This window comes from Benincasa hispida, unplaced genomic scaffold (genome assembly GCF_009727055.1).
Source record: "Benincasa hispida cultivar B227 unplaced genomic scaffold, ASM972705v1 Contig123, whole genome shotgun sequence".
Lineage (NCBI taxonomy): Eukaryota > Viridiplantae > Streptophyta > Magnoliopsida > Cucurbitales > Cucurbitaceae > Benincasa > Benincasa hispida.
Window position 1 is genome coordinate 860078 of NW_024063779.1, and position 21060 is coordinate 881137.

At 33.9% G+C, this 21060-nt stretch overlaps 1 protein-coding gene across 2 annotated transcripts; it reads right to left on the minus strand.

The window, feature by feature from the left end:
- Positions 1 to 338: 338 nt before the first annotated feature.
- Positions 339 to 2581, minus strand: LOC120068855 (ubiquitin-related modifier 1 homolog 2). Of its 2 annotated transcripts, XM_039020495.1 has the most exons (4): positions 2429 to 2581; positions 1016 to 1091; positions 813 to 895; positions 339 to 632 (listed from the first exon to the last, which is right to left on the minus strand). In XM_039020495.1, exons 1-4 carry the CDS (start codon positions 2449 to 2451, stop codon positions 515 to 517), a joined length of 300 nt encoding a protein of 99 aa, XP_038876423.1. In that variant the 5' UTR covers positions 2452 to 2581; the 3' UTR covers positions 339 to 514. The 2 variants fall into 2 exon arrangements, with proteins under 2 accessions (XP_038876423.1, XP_038876424.1); XM_039020496.1 differs by lacking the exon at positions 2429 to 2581 and having other exon boundaries at positions 1016 to 1141.
- Positions 2582 to 21060: the final 18479 nt, after the last annotated feature.

Sequence of the window (21060 nt, forward strand, 5' to 3'; positions counted from 1 at the left end):
TTAAAGATAAGCAACAACCCCACCTAAGATATCCATCAAGAATGAAAAATGTGTTACTGTAGAAGAATGCAGACATAAGCAGACTCGTGAACTAGAACATGATAGATTTTAAAGATTAATATAAAATTGAGCTTCTGGAAAAAAAAATAATAAAATAAATTAACCATTATGAATTGACCTAATGGTAAATGAGAGAACATTGCCTTAATAAAAAAAAATTTAAAAAAAAAAAAAAAAAAACCCTAAGATTAAAGAGTCATTTCCAATAATATAGCCTTCCTTCTAATCTATTCAGTATTCAACATGAATATTCACCTAAATAGATGATTTCACAAACCTCAGAGCAAAATCTGACCAGGATTACCATGTATATATTTCAAGATAATAATGTCCATATCGGTGGGACGAATGTCCAGAAAAATACAGATTTTTAAGATTAAAATGCCCAAGTACTATATTATGTCAGACAACTATTTAGTAGATACAATCTGAAAAGGACAAATTCCTGATAAAGCTAGCCTCCATGCAAGGTGGATATGAACACTACCACGTCTTTCTCTTCCAATGTTGTGTCAAGCTGCCCACTAAGCTCCCAATCACAATCATTTACAAGCACCAGAACACCAGGTCTTCTGCAGGACATTTGAAACCATCACACAATCAGCTACAAATTTATTACAACTCACAATTCTTCACAAAATTTCTGCTTCCCACTTTCACGTTCTCCTCTCATTCATTAGTATTTGCATATTATTAAACCTGTCTAACAATATAAAATGATAAATCAACGAGATGTTTCTTTCACAACTTACACAGTGTCGCCTTTCATAAACATTTCTGGCCGCTCCTTGATCAGGTTAGTACGAACCCAAGAGAGTAAATCTTTCATAATTAACTGAGAACGGTGTTAAAAGAAAACATTAAACTTGCTCGATAAACAGAGGGATGAAACACACAAATATGAATCTGATATTGACTAGGATCTTTCATTAACTAGTTGAAAAATATCATTTACCTTTCCCACTCCATTTTCAGGATCAATGCTGACATTATGGATCTTCACAGAGTCACATAGTAACTCCAATCCCCCACTGCATTTAAACGTTAATATTACTGTCATGTCCATCATATCAATACTAGCTGAAACAGTAAATAACATTCTTTTGTAAATGCGCCTTGATCAATATATTTATCCTTTCACCTATCTTCACCCTTTACCTTTGTTAAATCACCGACGGACTCAACAGCTTAAATTAATGGGGGAAGATAAATTTAATATTATATCAATACTAAACATTCCCCCTCACTAGTATGCTTGGAAATTTGTAGAAAACTCAATAAATGAAAATCAATACTGACCGGAGAGGATATAATTTGAACACAAGATCTCTTAGACCTCCTGTTCTAATACTATGTTAAATTATCAATTGAGTCAAAAGCTTAAACGGACGAGTGAAGGTAAATTTTATATTATATCAACACTTTAACAACATTCATAAAAGATTCTATTAAAATGCAATCTAGAAGCATATGGAATGGCTCACTTCTAATATTGCAGAAGAGGCTACTCAATAGTGAAGACACTGCTATACTATTTATTTACTTTCCTTCTTTTTTCGGTTTTGGTGGGGGAGGAGGAAAGAGAGGGCACTGATGGAGTCAAAAAATGCAAGCACTGTAAAAAATGCACGAAACAAAAAGTAGCCACCACCACCAGACACTGATGAATTGCTGCAACATATGCAATTACATCTGATATACATAATGGTTATAGCAAACAATACAATTCATCCAACAAGCTTCACCAAACACAGATAGTAGCTTTCCAATCTATATATAAACAATGAAATAAGAACTGAGCGTAGTTTAAACCTGCAGCATGCTTCCAAATAAGGGAAAAAAAAGTTAATCGAACGAACAAAACCGGAATGACCACAACATGGAGGCAATGAAGTAACTGGATATTCAAACAAAATTATCTTTTGATTCCAACATCCTCCAGAATGCGTGCAAAATTTGAATTATTGATAACTAAACACAAACAATTAGATCCAATAGTCGATCTTTTCTTCCCTGGAGCCAGCCCTAGAAAAATATTCCCCTACATCAATATCATGATACCTCATTAATCACAAGGTTTATGAGCTTAAGAGTTGGCTCAAATTCAGAAAAAAAAGCCAATCTTATACGGATGACCATTGTTAGAGCAATTCAAGTTTGTGAGCTTCGAAAATAGATAAAAACACGATAGAATGCAATGTCTCTTCTGATTTCCAACCTCCCCGGAAACAAAAGCCATTGAAAATCTGTGTTCGAGGATCACAAATTTTTGCCCTGTATCTCACTAAACAAACAACTGGGAAATTTTTCTTCCAAGTAAGATTCGACAGGCGACGTGAATATTAAATTCAAGGAGAGAGATAATTACCCAAATTCAAGTGTCAGCTGCATTTTCAATTTCTTTCCGCGGAACCCTAAAAACCCAGAGAGAAGACAGAGATCAGATCTTTGGGTTAAATGCACTTATCTGGAGAACAAAATTTGAAAATTGTACACTCTTTGTAAAAATGATTTTTTTTCCCTTAAATAAAAAAAATGGAATCTTAAAAGTAAACTTCATTGTTAATTGTCAAATTTTCTTCTTTGCTAACCATTTTGTTTTTTGTTTTTGTTTTTAAAAATAAAAATCCATAAATATTACTATCTCATTTGTTTTCTACTTTTTATCTATGATTTAAAAAATTAAATTAAATTTTGAGAACTAAGAATAGTAGCTTTCAAAAAGTTTTTTTTTTTTTAGAATTTGACAAAAAATTCAATCATAATAATTAAGAAATATACAAATAAGAATAAAAAATATGGATGAAATAGACTTTGTTTTCAAAAACAAAAACCCAAAACCAAATGGAAACTTAATAAAATAGCTTCTTAACTAATCTTCAATATTTTTATATATTAAAATTAATTAACTTGTTTATTTATTTACAATAATATATTGCCAATTCGTTATATATATGATATTTGAACAAAGTCTACATGTGTGTGAGAATTCACATAGTGATAAGTCTTTTGAAATATAGAAAAATCCAAAAAATACCTACATTTATAGCAAAAAGTTATCACTACTTATAAGAATTTTTCCAAAAATGATAATTTAGAGTCTTATTATAGACGCATTTAAAAGTTTCTACTTTCTAGAGGTACTAAACAAATTCATACATCAAATAAACATAAATTATTATAACTCACGCACTACAATAACTATCAACTCAACTCTCCAAATACTCCCTTTAAGAAAAATGGAAGATGAGGAAGATGACAATGAGGGAGAAAAGGGTTTATGGAAGAAGAGGAGTGAGATGATGAGAGAGAGAGGAATTATTATTTTTATTATTAAATTTAAAGAAAATTGCACAATCCACCCCTATACTATAGGATTTGTTACAATCACACTCTTAAACTTTTAATTTCATCAATCTAACCCCTAAGGGGTGTTTGTTTCAAGGGTTGATATGGGGATGGTTTGGGTATTCTAAGCCCAAATCTTGTTTGTGACAAGGATTTAGGAAGCCCTACACTATTTCTCATGGGTTTGAATAATTACACTTTTTTTCTAATTTATTTTAGGAAGTTTGTTGACCAATTTTCAAACATCGCCTTTGGCAACCATCGGCCACATTCGACGACCATCACTAGCCACCTTTAGTCTCAACGTCTGGCGACCCTGTCAATGAACTTTTGGCCACGACTTTGGCCAAACTTCGACCGTTGTCGACCAACTTCAACCACCACCTTTGGTGACTATTTCTAACCAACTCCAACTGCCATCTCTGAAAACCCTCATAGCCACCTTCCACGACCCTGTCGACGAACTTCCGACCACTAACTCTTGCCAATCTTTGACTGCACCGGCCAACTTTGGAAAACACTAATAAAAACACTTTTAGTATATAACAAACTAAACAAACTGTTATAAAAATACTTTTAAGAAAGAATTATCAAACATACGTATTATTATTTTAAGGAGTTTTTTTTTTAATGAAAAGTATTTAAATAAAAACGAATTTCGAAAAACAATTTTTTCTAAGTCATTCCAAATAGGCCCTAACAATAATATTTTTTTAGAATACACATTCTCTTTCTTCTAATTCTTTATATAACATTCTATTTCAAAATCTAGTAAGATCAAAATATCAAATTATTTAAACAATAAATTAACTAAAATTATAATTTTAGTCCAATCTATATTTCAAAATTTTAATATATATATATATTATTCTAAATTTTTTAGATTAATTAAATTAACTATATTACAAGAATTAAGATAACAAATTTAAATTAATATAAAATCCAACCAACGATTAAATATAAAAAAAAAAAAATCATAAATTGAATATTTACAAACTATACTTCAGCCTCAGAAGACTTCTTAAACCCATATTTGTAAAACATGTATTCTAAACACAGTTTTGTTAAATTAAAAACACGTTGCAATCAGCTCCTTGAGATGGTTGATGTTAAATAAGGAAGGGCAAACTTGTGAATTCACAATATATTGATTTATTTACGGAACCCAATGAAAAAGTCTTACGAAAGATGCGTTCCTCGTCCGAACTGCTTTTGGTTGTTTTTGGGTCGGACTTTTCATACTGTTTGTCCGATCGGAGGCGTTCAACTTTTTTGGAGTTTTCTAGATGAAATCAATTGGAAAAAAAAAACTCCATTAAATCGAAGCATAGAGAAATTGGAGTCTTCCTTTTTTTTTTATCCAATTGAATTGTTTTACATTTAAAATGTGGCTGAGAAAATTTATAGAAATTATGGATCTATTTGATAGAGAATCTGAAAACGAAAATTTAAAAACAAGATATTATATTAAAATGAAGTTCTATTTTATATTTTTAGATATGTGTTTAATAGCATAATTCATCAATCGAATTCTAATTTAAACAATTGCAAATTAGTTATAATTTCCTACTAAATAGTAGTTGACAATAGACTATTATTAATTTACTTATAAACATGGTTTTATGTTACAAAAAAAATGTATGAATTAAATAGGATGAATTAAAATTTTTATCCCAATAGTTTGGAAGAAATTCAAATTCAGGTCTTATAGTTTATAATTAGGATTTACCTCCCATAGTTTGATAAAAGTTTCATAATAATTCCTATGGTAAGGACTATTTAAGAGGATTTAACAATCCATAGGAACTAAATTCTAAATTTTAAAACCATATTTGGTAAAAGAAAAAAAATTAGAATCATATGGACTAATTTTTAATTTTATCAAAATCATAGAGACCAAATTTGAAATTCAAACTTAATTTATAATACACTACATAATACTTATTTTAATTTTTTAAAAGATTGAATTAAATTTATAACATAACATACTATATTTTTAAACGTTTTTATCTTTATTTAATATAATTTTACATTTTAAAATTCAAATTCTGGATACAATAAAATATAAAAACATTGTTTCCAAAATTTAAACTGTTCGGATCATAGAATCTAAAAATAATTTTTAGAAACAAAATTCGAGTTGTCTATTAAATACATATTCATTTAACTCGATAAATCTGAAAACATAAATAAAATTTGGATTACAAACCAAACGTATCCTAAGTTTTTTTTTTTTTTTTTTTTTTTTTTTTTTTGGAAACTCACAATAAAAGTACTCTGTGTACTCATCATTTTATTGTAACACATAAAAAGGGAACTTTTATGCTTTTCAATTGTTTGAATAAAATACAAAAATAATAAACATAGGGGATTTCAATAAAGGTCGGCATATTTTTTTCAACCAAGGTAAGGCAGAACCTGAACTCGCCACGTACGGTTACAAATGAAAAAATTAATCCTAAGATCATTTAAACCATTTATCAATACTTAGGTACTAAAAAAGTCCATTCTTTTTTAAGGACCAAATAAACATATAACTAAAAGTTTAGGATCAAAAAAGTAATTTTCTCAAAGTTTTTATACCATTTACTAATAATAAAGATTTAATGGCAAAAATTGAATAAATTACAAGTTTAATTTTTGAACTTTCAACTGAGAAATTTGTACGAATGACCAATAAATTGGGTTCAAAATGTTAAATGACCTGATTTTTTTTTTAAATGTCAAATTTACTTTTTGCTGACGTCAAATTCAGATAAAGTTACCAAAATAAACTTACGTACACGAAAAAACCCATCTCACTTTTACTCTCGATGACGATCCATTTACAAGTATCCAGCCAATATTTTATCAATCAAATAATCTGCAAACATCCACTGCGGAGCCACACACCATCGTAAAATGGGTTGTCTAATTTTCGTCTCTCACTCTCTTTCTCTCTCTCGCTCTCGATCTCTCTCCCGCTCTCGCTCTTGCTCACACTCTCATTGAGGAATGGAATGGAAGAGGGTCGTCAATTTTGGCCAAATCAGAGGAGGATCGTCATTTTAGTCACATCTAGTTGAGGAATGAACGAATGACGGTCACCAGAACAATGGAACGAAGATTGTGCTCGATCTCGAGCTAGTCGAAGGGTGGAAATGCGCCAGAGAAGAAGAAGGAAATCATGTTGGAATCAGAGAAGAAAAGGAAATTGCATCGGAGAAAAGGGAAAGGAAATGGAAATTTTATAACTTTACTCATCTGTTACGTCAGTAGAAGGTTATTTGACATTTTTTTTCAAAAAAAGAATCATTTGACATTTTAGTTCCAATTTTTGGATCAACCATCCAAATTTCTCCTTTTTAACTTTCTATCTACTATAAGTTGGCCCAAAATTTAGTCACATAATAGAATATGCTCCTACGTTTTGAAACTCAACTTTTTGACGTCTGCTTGCATCATCAGCAGTGAAAATTACCAAAACGACTTCTTATGCATGCATGATGGCCTCAACTCTTAATTCTTGCATATGGTCTTGACTTTCACTCTCCCTACTACATGTTCCCCCTTTCGATCTATAGTCTTGATTATTGCTACTTTTGTTATTCACTCCCTTTTAATAAATTAAGGGAGAGTGAGAGAAAATGGAAAAAGCAAAAAGCAAGAAATTGAAATCTCTAAACTCTAAGGGGTCGTTTGTTTCGCAGGCATCTTAGATTCCTATAGATTAGACATCTAGATATTGTAAGATATCATGTCATCTGGAGATTTTTGGGCATCATAGAATGCCCTTACGAAAGACATTTTGAGAGTTTTGGATGTCCTTCTTAAACATGGGGTTTTCAGATTCTCATGGTGGAAGCTAGGAGTATTCAAATAATCTGACAACCTGGACTACCCAACCCAAAATGTAAATGTTGGATTAGGTTAGTTTTGTTCTTGGGTTGGCTAAAAAAAATTAGGTTGAGTTGTGGGTTGGTTAAAAAAAAATTGGGTTGAATTGTGGGTTGGCTAAAAAAAAATTGGGTTGAGTTGTGGATTGACTAAAAAAAAATTGGGTTGACTCAACCCAACACGAAATATATATATATTCTTCCTTGTTTAAAGTTTGATTATTTTGTATTGATTAATTTGTCACTGATACCAACTGTCACAATCGTTCTTTTCGGAGCTTCTCTTAGCGATTGTGCGGCACTTGTTCTTGCTCACGAACAAGTCAGCCAACTTGAATACGGACTGTCGGTGGCACACCGAGTGCCTCTCGTAACCTCCACCCTCATTTTAGGGAAAACGGTTTTAGAAAACGGGTTTGGAGAAAATATTTTCGTAAGCAATTTTTGTGAGTGTGAATAAAGAAAGAAGGAAAGAAGGATTGTAGTAGGCTAAAAAGTAATAAGCAACAACAACAGCTTTATAGAGTACTACTCCGGGTATGGGGAAGTGATGATTATATATATATATATATTCTTCCTTGTTTAAAGTTTGATTATTTTATATTGATTAATTTGTTAATATATTTTTTAAATTGTTATAATATTTGTCTTTGTTTAAAGTTTACAATAAATATCATAGATATTTGGTATTTAGCATTTTAATATTATGAGATCTTAGTTATTAGTCATGTGTTGTATATAAATTTACATATTTTTCATTAAAAAAAAATTATAACCCGATAACCCAATCCAACCCAATCGAATTTTAAGGGTTGAGGTGGAAGCTTTATTTGGGTCATTTGGGTTGCCAATCAAACCAACCCAAATTTTCGGGTTGGTCCAAAAAAACACCTTAACCCAATCCATGTACATCCCTAGTGAAAGCTTCCCTATTTTAGTTTTCTGTCATTCCTTTTTATTTTCTTTACATATATGTTCACTCTTCTTCATGTGCATTATATAATTAAAATAAATACTATCAACCATATATATCACTCATCTTTTATTATATCATAGTTGTTATTAATTATTAACTTTTTAGCAAGATATTTGAATTCAAATTTAAAGTAATATTATTTTATAAAAAATCTTAAACTATTAAATATTACTTTGTTGAGAAAAATAGTATATAAAAATATTATATATTGTGTTAATTTAAATTGATAAAAATAAATATGTTATATAAGTTCAAATTATATTAAATTAATTATAACTTAATAAATAGTTGTAAGTACATTTTTGGAACATCATGTAAATTTAAGACATTTTCGAGTAGAAATTATACAAAATAAACACAGTTATCAAAATATATCTAGATCTCTGTAAAAATATTCTTACAAAACAAAAATTGACCACCTGTTCTGATACCATCTTAAATCACTGATTGACCCAAAAGCTTGAGTCAATGGATGAAGATGAACTTAATTATATCATTTAATACTAAAGAGCGAAAGGCGAGAGTGAGAGTAAGATTTCAACTTGTAACTGAAGGGAATCGATTTCCCGCAGCAGAAGCGAATGATCGCTTGTGTCTTTGAAATCGTTTTACAGAACTTAATTCAACCAAGAAATAACGGAAACAATGATAAACATCCATCTTAAGCATGCTTATAATGGAATTACATAGAGGAAAATGGATAAGAACACTAACTCTTGAAGATCATGAACGTCTTCTTCTTCCAATCTCAACACCACGAACACAGCAACCCAACAAATGTGGTAAGAACACCATCACAATGAGTCTTCCTTGTTATCCCGAAGGAGAGAATCATAAGAGAGTTTGTGGACTTCCTATTGGTAAAGAAATTGAGAGTGTTCTATAGAGTGAGAGAAAACATAGAGGAGAAGAGGAAGAAGATGATTGAGGGAACCTTTCTCTCATTTACGTTAAAATTTCATATCCTCCACCAATTTCTCTGTATTATTCAATTTTTGACAAAAGTGAATTAAAAAATAATTCCTTCAATAACTCCCAAGGAGTTATATTTAATTTAAATTTCAAATTTTCAAAATTTAATTATATTAAACACCATATATTATATCTTATATAATATATAACCTAAAGTTCATTATATCACATGTAGTTTATAATTCTCATATAACTATAGTATTAATATGAATCATATCCAAATTAATTTTAATCTATAATTTCTATATGAATCATATCCGTATAGTTAATATTTGAATCATATTCTAATATTTATTTATCTCATCAAACTATATATATTTAATATGAATTATATTCACATTAATTTTAACATCTAGTTTTTATATGAATCTCATTCATATAATAAATACTTGAATCATATTCAAATATTTATCTCTCTCATTAAATTATATAATGTATTAACATACATTATACTTTATAATGTATCAACATATACATTATATTAATTGTATCTTATACAATTAATTCCCTTTAATTAATTTAAACAATTTAAATTAAACCAAAATTAATTTGATTCTCATTAGTCTTTATTGAGCTAACAATGAGACTTTGGACTTACAGATTAAAGTTCCAATGATATGAGATTAATTGATTAAACTCTTTAATCAAATCAATGAACATTCGTTGATTGCCGGTCACTCCACTAAAGACCGACAACTGCACTCTTCGCACTGTAGATATATTTCTATGTCGATTAGATATAACCAATTAATAGTGTGTTGACCCTTCACAAAATGCTCATAAGTACAGATGGGTCAAAATTAACGTTTTACCCTTGTAATTACATCTAACTCCTTAAGTATCACTGGTCTCTCTAATGAACAATTAGTCATAATATCACTATAACTAGACCTCTCTCTAGCTAGTAAGAAGGTGAGGGCCCTCATTGTTTAAGACCCGAAATTAGTCCTTAAGGGAGCAATTCATCTAGTTACCCTAATAAAGGGAATGAGTGAATTCCATCTCGTGTAGTTGAGTTCCCATGTCACACCCCCTCCCAAGCTCATCTCTCGAATCCGAAAGGAGGTGTGAGGACGAAAGATACCATCCTTTGGCGATACCTACTGCCCGCTCTTACCTGTTTTGCTCATTAAACTTACAGCCAAGGAAAATATAACAATAGCTTTTGGCTTAACATATTTTATTACAATCAATCTAATGTTTATACAACTCCAACTCTTAATTACAGAAACTCATAGTCACAAACTGAAGTTCGAAAGTGTGGTTGTAGTGTGGCAGACCTTGACCTCAACAGCACCCTGGAACTCTTCTCTTTCACTACATGGGAAAAAATATTTTGGAAACATGGGTTGGGAAGCCCAGTGAGTGACATTTTATAAAGAAACTTTTTAATTTACGCTGCGTAAAACTATATAACAAAGCATTTCGATAAACTTACTGAGCACATAATAAAACATATATCAAACCTGTACTAAAGCCTCCCTGGGGTAGACTTGATGGAGATGATATTCAACCAAAGGAAGCAATTAGGATCTCAAACACTCTAATAACATTAATTTTAGCAAAGAAACATGCATGTTCATAGTTTTTCCATAATTTAGGGTTTCAAAAGTATACCTTTGTAGAATCCACAAAATTCCTCCAATCAACCGGTGATTTCTCCTCTCTAACATGTAGTGTACCACCACAAATGTTTCTCTACTAATCTCAGGCCTTAGATTGGATTGTGAGATCCAAATTGAGTAGAATTTAAAGAATAAAATGAGAGAGTTTTAGCTTTTGGTGTCAAAATGAAAGAGAAATTTATTTTCCACGAAAATTTAGAATTTTTCCAGTCAAATTTTAGTTGAATAATCTTTTATCTTATAGAAGATCTATATGCAATTGAATTGCATGATAATTTGACACTTAACAAAGCACTAGAGAAATTGGATTGAGTGGGAAATGTGGGAAAATCCCACTTTCCCCTTAATTTCTAATTTAATTTAATTTAAACACATAAATTAAAATTAATAGGAAAATAACTAAAATTTGAATTTGAATTCTTAAATTCAAATTTCAATAAAATTAATAAAAAAAATTATTAATTTTTTAAAATAATTAATTAAAAATAATTTGATATCACATATTAAATTATTTAAAAAATTAATCCAAAACATGAATCCTTATTCATGTGTACAATATTTATTATTTTAGTATTTTTCAACTCTCCGACACGTTTAATTCGTTAATTAAACGTCTAATTATGTCGTATATAATTATTCCAAACTCTTTAAATCGAATTAATCAATATTTGTTAACTACCGAGACATTCCACTATAACTCAGTAGTTGCACTCTCCTCACTGTAGATATATTTTTGTCTACTTGATTTAACCATAAAAAGTAAGTCGTTCCTTCATAAGTTGTTCGTATTTACAACTAAGTCAAAATTACCGTTTTATTGCAATACATCTTGCTCCTTAAGTCTCCACTGATCCCCTAATAAACAATTGGTTTATGGTCCTACAATAAACCGAGTCTCTCTCAATCACAGAGAGGACGAGGCTCCTTTGTTCAAAACCAGAAGTCAGTACTTAAGGGAACAACCTATCTACTAACCCTAAAACGGGTAGAAGTGAATTTTGTCTTGCATGACTATGTCCCCAGCTTTATCTGGTCTTACCCTTAAAATAGGATGCTTATTGAGAGACGATGTTGAGCTACTCTCACTCATGAAGATTAAAGGATAATCCCAAAAAAATAGGAGTTCATAATTAGCTCAAGATTGAGATCAAGTTACCTTAGGTCATCAAATCGAAGTAATCGATTTTAACAGTAAAATGTCGTTATAAAGAAAAGTGACTATTTTGTGGTCCGATCTTATGCAAACATCTTTTATATAGGATGCCTTTACTCGCATGTCTTCACATGAACGACTTTGGGATCACATCGTTTGTATCAATATACAAAGTGGGCCGCATCCATAATGTCTCCTGGTTAAGGTACCCAACCTTATCCATATACTTATAGATCGTTTTGGCTATATACTAAAACTTGATCCACTTTTATGTCTCTACATAAAGTTTAAGTATTTATGTTATAGCCAAGGGTTCATTAGTTTATTGGATTTATGAATCTATAAATGCAATTTATATATTCAATAACAACTTATTGAAATACTCTAAACAACATCTTTATTGTAAATAGAAATATGTTTAAAGTTTACAAACTGCGAGTTTTAGGACATATAACCCAACAAGACTAACTCAATACTCCTAGGCACTAAGGTAGAATCAACTCAACACACTCAGTTTTTGCTAATGTGAAATCATCTCAACGTATAGCACTTGTAGAGCTCTCGGCTTGGTACTAGGTCTAATGGTTATAAAATTTACTTTCTAAAACTAGAACTCAAACATACAAATAAATCAAAGCATAATTTTCCTTATAAAAAGACATATAATTCTTTAAAAGCTCAGGGTTTAGAAATGATTACATCATAAAACATATAGATCATAAAAACCTTAGAAACCATGTTCTCATTTCAAGAAAACCTCATTCATCCATCAATCCTTAGTTGAGGAAAGCCCTTTTGCTCGATCACTCAACGTCAAAATTTCTTAGTTGGTGTAGAGTAATCTCAACAAAACCAACATTAATATACCTACGTGCACGTGGTTACTTATATACCCTAGATACCTTCATACTTAGGTATCAAGGGAACCGGTTACCTTCTCTTAATCCTTTAGTATCAGGTCTCCTTAATTGTTGGGATTGGTGTCCTAATTCTCCCAGAGTCTCGTTGTTTTGTAAAGATACACATTGTTTAATGAATAAAATAAGTGTTATTTAATTTTGGCATTTACTCATATTCAATAAACAAAACTCCTTGGTTATCTTATGTGAATTTAAGCATGTATATAAGATATACAAGTGGATCATGCCTTAAGTGATAACCTAAATAGGTATGTAGTATAAGGATTAAGGTGGGATACCTAATTATGGTGACATTACGGATACGACTCGCTTTGTAGAGGTTTTCAAGTGTTGTAAACTACAACAGATGGTAGATCTTGACCATTCATATGGAGACGTGCGAGTGGGGGTGTCCTATACAAAGAGTTTTTATAAGACCTGGACCACGAGATGACTAGACTCTATATATAACGTCGTTGATACTAGAGACTTACATCTTACCTAAACGACCATAGGTGACATGACCTTAATCCTGAGTGTTTTGGGAACTCCTGCCTTTGAGGGCGGTCCGTAAATTAGTATGGGTGAGAGTGGCCAGATTGCCAACTCAATATGCCTACTTTTTTGGGGACTTGTCTGATTTGGGAGTTGGGAACTCAATCCATAAGATGGAATTCACTTCTTTCAGGAAGCAGAGATAAGTAGAGATATTGCTCCCTTAAGGGCTGATTCCGAGGCTTGAACATAATGGACACAACTTCTCTTTAGAAGAGAAGATTCGGTCATAGTAGAACTATGACTTATGTTCATTAGAGGGATTAATGGTACTTAAAGAGATAGATGTAACTACAGGGACATAACGGTTATTGGCCCAACTGTAATTACGAGCAATCTGTGAAGTATTGTCGCACTGTTGATTGATTAAGATGGACACATAATATATCTGTGGTAAGGAGAGTTCAGTTGTCGGTCTTTAGTGGAGTGTCTGACAGTTAACGGATGGTGGATCCCTGACTAAAGAGTTTAGTCAGTTATTCACGTATCGTTGGAGCTTCGAGCTACAGGTCCATAAGGTTCCCTTGGTAGCTCAATGGATTCAGTTGAGGATCAGTTCTTGGTGTTGATTTGAAATGTTCAAATTGACAAGAGGTATTTTGATTATATATGATATAATCGGTATAATGTATGAGATACATCTGGTGGAGGATTGATGTAAATGAGATTCACATTAAATACCATGGAATAGAAAACGAACTATGGTTTATATGTTTCATGAGGTGAAATATTTAGGTTATAAATAAGTATGATAAATTGGTTATCATTTATATTTATAATAATATTAATTATTGGATAATTAATTTTTTTTCTTTAATAACCAATTGAGTGGATGGTTATTGGTTTTTCATGGTAACTGTGAGAAAAAAGGAAAATGGTTTTCCTAATTTTAGTAACTGCTGAAAAGTTTTCATAAAAAGTTTTTTTAGATTTCTCTCATAAAAAATGATCTCACGGAGTTGTCAAGTAAATATAGATTTACTAGTCGACAGCTTGGGCGAGCTAAACGATATTGCAGTGATAAACTAAACGATCGTACAGTATTTACTAAACGATCCCATAGCTTTTGCTAGACGATCGCTTGGCCAAAGTAAACGATCGTGTAGTGTCTGTAGGCAACAGACCGAGCTAAACGATCGTATAGCTTTTGCTAGACGATCGCATAGCTTTAGCTAAACGATTGGGCATCGACCTATATGATAGATCTCCACCATCTCCCACTTGCCCAGTCGTGTACACGACCGATGTTTCCTCCTTCATCTGCCTCATACCAAGTCCGAACAGAGCCCACCCTCTGGATTCTCACACCATGAATACCAAGGTAGCCTTGTTGGTGTCATACTCAACTAGACACCGTCGAGATGCTGTGGAGGTCGTTCGTGCTATTGCTGAGGAGTTCGTGGCCGAGGCGATCGTTGAGGACGAGCGCGAAGTGTTCGTGTTGTGTTGCGGTCGTGTAGATCTGTCTCTTATACACATCTAGATGTGTATAAGAGACAGATCCTAAGCGATGAGGTAAATCGTTTACCATATCGCGTAGCATTGGTTACGCGATCACATAGGCGCTGGAGGTAGACGATCGTAGTGGGAGCATGCGATGCTCGTCGTTTAGTAGAAGGCGCGCGCTAGACGATCGTGTAGTTAGCAAGCTTCATCGCTTAGTTACTACCTATGTGATCCCGCGTATGTTAAATGCTAAACGATCGTTTAGCTTTAAGAGCGCTAGTAAGTGATAGAGCAAAGCATTTGTTTTATCGTGTAGACGATCGCGGGGTGCTTAGTACACGATGGTTGGAGAAGCGATGCTTTGCCCGAGCGGTTTAAGACCCGGTTCGCTTGTTTGAACTAGAGACTCCTTGTCTTTGTAATAGTTGGCTTTATTTTTGTGATTTTAAGGCAATTTTACCTGGTTCATCAACATTGGTTGTTTATACATGTGACGTATAGTACTTGTATGTCAAAGTGTTTGTTATATAGTTAAAACCCACCTTAGGTTATGCAATTATTCATGCATCGTATATTATAAATGTTATAATATTGCATGAAGAAATTACTTGAAAGCATGCGCATGCATCATGAAATATAAGAGTTATATTTTGCATACAATGAGCATTATCATGCATCATCCTTTTATTATAAATGTTATAGTCTAAGGGTGAATGGAAGTATGTTTTGCTTGTTTCATTGCTGTTTTGTATAAATATTATATAAAAGAAGTAGCAATGAATGGACAATGCATTGAGCTTGACACGTAGGCTGTTTATAAGCGTTATGAATGCCTTGCATGTGTTAGCTTCGCATTGTGGTGATTGTTTCCATTTATAAGTGTTATAAAGGAAATTAGACCTAAAATCAATAATTCAGAGTTGCATGCGGACTTAGGGTGAACTCAAGTTTTTTAAAAAGGTTTTAAAATTGGATTGAGATAGACCTAAGTTCATGTGGTTCTAAAGAGTTTAGTAACCTAGATTAATCTTTTAAAATCGGTTTAATGGGATTAAATTGGTTGAATAAAAGATTAAATTTTTTTTAAACCTATCTATAAAGGACCTTTTGTCTAAGGTGGGTTTTGGCTAGACTGGGGTTCTTAAGTTGACGGAAACATAACACCCCCACTTGGAAACCTACCTGGAAAGGTGAATTAGATAGTTTTTCAACAAGCATGTGATGTTTTGGTCAAATACTCTGTTAAAGAGTTTAATGGATGATGATCAAAATTTGTTCAACTATCCAAGGTAAATGTTACTCTTGGGAAAACCTAAAAGTCACTTAGTTAAAATCTTTAGCCGTGTTTTTTCTAAGTAAGCTAAACACTAGGTTATAAAATACTCAGTGGGAGGAAGAGGCGTATCAGATATGTCTATTATTCCACTCACGTTTCTCTCTGTATGTTCACACTGTGAGATTCATAGTTGGCCTCATGGTGCCTTGGGAGCATCCCCCTTCGAATGGTTTTTGCATGAGTCAATATCAAGGTGGACAGAGAGAGTGTTTATAGTAAGTGGGTGAAGGGTGTGTGCCAACATGTCCTATGGTCTCTGTCATTGGTTCACACCGTGAGATCATTCTGTACTCCCTCCTGTCGCTTTTGTGCTTCCCCCTTCGGATAGATTTTGTGCAGTTGGTCAATATCAAGGTGAACTCCAAAAATGGATAGGGTCGCTTTAGGTTTTGCCCCAATCAGATTTTTCCCTTTGGATTGGCCTTTTGGGACGGACCTCTAGGGCTTAAAATGGAGGGTCACACTTACAGGAGATTGTTAAGCAAGTTAATGAACTCTTGGCCAAATTAATGATGGCTAGTCATTATAGGAGCAAGAGTTGTTCTGGTATTAATGACTAGTTGAGAACTTCTCAATTCAGAGGAGGGATAACTGACCTCCCTTCGACGGTTTTTTTCCTAAACCTTTAAAGCGTCATTGCGAAACTAGATGTCACACGGGGTTCATGTTAGTTTTGCTAAAACCTTATTGGATGTTGTTTTTGTTTTACAATGGGTATTTGCTTAAAACCTAACGTAGGTCAATGTGTTTTTTCTTTTTAGCAACTCATTAGTATTTACGTTTAAAGCTTTTAAAATGACCGATTACTTACAGTGGAAAGAATCGTGTGAAACGAATTTCGTGGTAAACGACCTCAATCCCATTACTCTCCAAAAGAGGAGACAAGATAGCAAATATGATTTATTGGTCTTGGAGACATGTTTGGTAGAGAATGATGATTATGCCTGGATCCTCAATTCAAGTGCTACCAATCATGTCAGTTCCTCTTACCAAGGATTCAGTTCTTGGCAAACGTTGCCACAGGGAGAGATGGCTCTTCAAGTCGGTACTGGTGAGGTTGTTTCAGCTATTGCTATAGGCAGGCTGAAGTTATTTGTTGACAAGAAAAGTTATCTGTTACTGGATAATGTTTTTGTAGTTCCTCATATTAAGAGGAATTTAATCTCAATTTCTTGTCTCATTGAACAAGGCTATACCGTCTCCTTTTCTGATGATAAAGTGTTTATTTTCAAGAATGAAATGGAGATTGGTTATGATTCAATAGAAAATAACTTATATGTACTAAGGTCGTTAGTCATAAAAGCTTTGTTTACCACTAAAATGTTCAGTATGACAATAACAGCTAAAAGACCAAAGGTTTCTCCTAAAGAAAACGCCCATCTTTGGCATTTTAGGTTAGGTCACATCAACCTCAATAGGATTGAGAAGTTGGTGCAAAGTGGACTTCTAAAGTGTATAGAAGAAAACTCTTTGCCGATATGTGAGTCATGCCTTTAAGGCAAGATGACCAAATGATCTTTTACTGGAAAAGGTCACAGAGCCAAGGAAGCCTTGAAGCTTGTACATTCAGACCTCTGTGGTTCGATGAATGTTAGAGCTCGAGGTGGGTATGAATATTTCATCTCTTTCATAGATGATTATTCAAGGTTTGAGTATCTCTTCCTAATGCAACATAAGTCTGAAGCCCTTGACAAGTTCAAGGAGTATAAGGCTGAAGTTGAAAACTTGTTAGGTGAGAAGATAAAAACAATACGATCTGATCGTGGTGAAGAGTATATGGACTTCCAATTCCAAAACTATATGATAGAGCATGGGATTGCATCCCAACTCTCGACCCCTGGTAGCAAAATGGTGTATCAGACAGAAAGGAAAAACAAAATCTTGTTAGACATGGTTCAGTCTATGATGAGTTATGCTCATCTTCCAGACTCATTTTGGAGTTATGCAGTGGAGACTGCATGTTATATCCTAAACAATGTTTCCTCGAAAAGTGTTTCTGAAATACCTTTTGAGTTATGGAAAGGCCGTAAAGGTAGTTTACGCCACTTCAGGATTTGGGGCTGTCCGGCACATGTGCTAGCGACTAACCCAAAGAAGTTGGAACCGCGTTCCAAGGTTTGCCTCTTTGTAGGCTACCCCAAGGAAACGAGAGGAGGATACTTCTATGATCCGAGTGAGAACAAAGTGTTTATTTCCACAAATGCTATCTTCTTGGAAGAAGATTACATGAGGGATCATAAGCCACAAAGTAAGCTTGTTTTACATGAGATCTCTAGTGAGACTGAGACTACTAAGGGTTCAACAAGAGTTGTTAAACAGGCCGACAGATCAACAAGAGTTATTAAGGTCGGGACGTCTAGTCAACCAGCTCAAGAGTTGAGACTGCCTCGACGTAGTGGGATGGGTATGAATCCACCGGATTGCTACATGGGTTTGACTAAAGCCCGAAACATCATTACGAATGATGGGGTCGAGGATCCGTTGTCTTTTAAAAAAGCAATAGAGGATGCTGACAAAGATGTATGGGTTAAGGCCATGAACTAGGAAATGGAGTCTATGTACTTCAATAGCTTCTGGGAGCTTGTTGATCCCCTGATAGGGTAAGACCTATTAGGTGTAAGTGGATCTATAAGCGAAAGAGAGGTGTAGATGGAAAGGTGCAAACCTTTAAGGCTAGACTCGTGGTAAAGGGTTATACCCAAGTTGAGGGAGTTGACTATGAGGAAACTTTCTCACTTGTTGTCATGCTGAAGTCTATCAGGATTCTCCTGTCCATAGCTACATTTTATGATTATGAAATATGACAAATAGAAGTCAAGACTGCCTTTCTTAATGGTAATTTTGAGAAGACCATCTATATGACTCAACCAGAGGGGTTCGTAGTTCTAGATCAAGAGCAAAAAGTTTGCAAGCTTAATAGGTTCATTTATAGGCTGAAACAAGCATCTAGATCTTGGAACATCAGATTTGACACTGCTGTCAAGTCGTTTGGCTTTGATCAGAACGTTAATGAGCCTTGTGTTTACAAGAAGATCATTAACAGCTCAGTAGCTTTCCTAGTACTGTATGTAGATGATATCCTACTCACTGGGAATGATGTAGGGTATCTGACTGACATTAAGAAGTGGCTAGCTACCCAGTTCCAAATGAAAGATTTGGGTGAGGCACAGTATGTTCTAGGGATCCAGATTTTTCGGGATCGCAAGAACAAACGGTTATCCTTGTCTCAGGCATAGTACATCATGTTGATCAGGTACAGGATGCAGGATTCCAAGAGGGGTTTGTTACCCTTCAGGCATGAAATCGTTCTGTCTAAGGAACAATGTCCTAAGACACCTCAAGAGATTGAGGAAATGAGACGAATTCCCTATGCTTCTGCTATAAGAAGCTTGATGTATGCAATGTTGTGTACTCGACCCGACATTTGTTATGCAGTAGGGATTGTTAGTCGGTATCAGTTCAATCTAGGATTTGATCACTAGACGCAGTCAAGACAATCCTCAAGTATCTTCGGAGAATGAGGGACTACATGCTTGTGTATGGAGATAAGAATCTGATCCTTATAAGATACACGGACTCTGACTTTCAATCCGATCGAGATTCTCGCAAATCGACACCGGGGTCAGTATTTACTCTGAATGGAGGGGCTGTAGTCTAGCGAAGCATCAAGCAAGGGTGCATCGCAGACTCCACTATGGAAGTCAAATATGTAGCAGCTTGTGAAGCAACTAAAGAGGCTGCTTGGCTGAGGAAGTTCCTTTCAGATTTGGAAGTTGTTCCAAATATGGATTTGCCTAGCACTCTTTATTATGATAACAGTAGGGCTGTGGAAAATTCGAAGGAACCTTGGAGTCATCGTCAGGGTAAGCACATAGAACAAAAATATCACCTGCTCAGGGAGATTGTGCATCACGGTGATGTGATAGTTACAAAGATCATATCGGAGCACAACGTTGCTGATCTATTTACAAAGGCCCTCACGGCTAAAGTGTTCGAGGGTCACTTGAAGAGTCTGGGTCTGCGGGACATGCGACATCTTGTCTAGGACAAGTGGGAGATAATACTGGAGTATGTCCTAGTTTATTGTATATTGTACATTAGTCTCCCGAGTCATTAAAACAAGTGGGAGATTTTTGGAAATGGTGTCCTAATTCTCCCAGAGTCTCGTTGTTTTGTAAAGATACACATTGTTTAATGAATAAAATAAGTGTTATTTAATTATGGTATTTACTCATATCCAATAAATAAAGCTCATTGGTTATCTTATATGAACTTAAGCATGTATATGTGATTGGATCATGCCTTAAGTAATAACCTAAATAGGTCTGTATCATAAGGATTAAGGTGGGATACTTGATTCTGGTGACATTACGGATACGACTCCTTTGTAGAGATTTACAAATGTTGTAAACTGCTACAGATAGTAGATCCTGACTATTCATGTTGAGACGTGCGAGCGGGGGTGTCCTATACAAAGAGTTTGTATAAGACCTGGACCACGAGATGACTAGACTCTATATATAAAGTCATTGATACTAGAGACTTACATCTTACCTAAACGACCATAGGTGACACGATCTCAATCCTGAATGTTTTGGGAACTCCTGCCTTTGAGGGTGGTCCTTTGATTAGTATGGGTGAGAGTGGCCAGATTGCTAACTCAATATGCCTACCTTTTTGGGGACTTGTTTGATTTGGGAGTTGGGAACTCAATCCACAAGATGGAATTCACTCCTTTCCCGAAGCAGAAATAAGTAGAGAGATTGCTCTCTTAAGGGCTGATTCCAGGACTTGAACATAATGGACACAACTTCT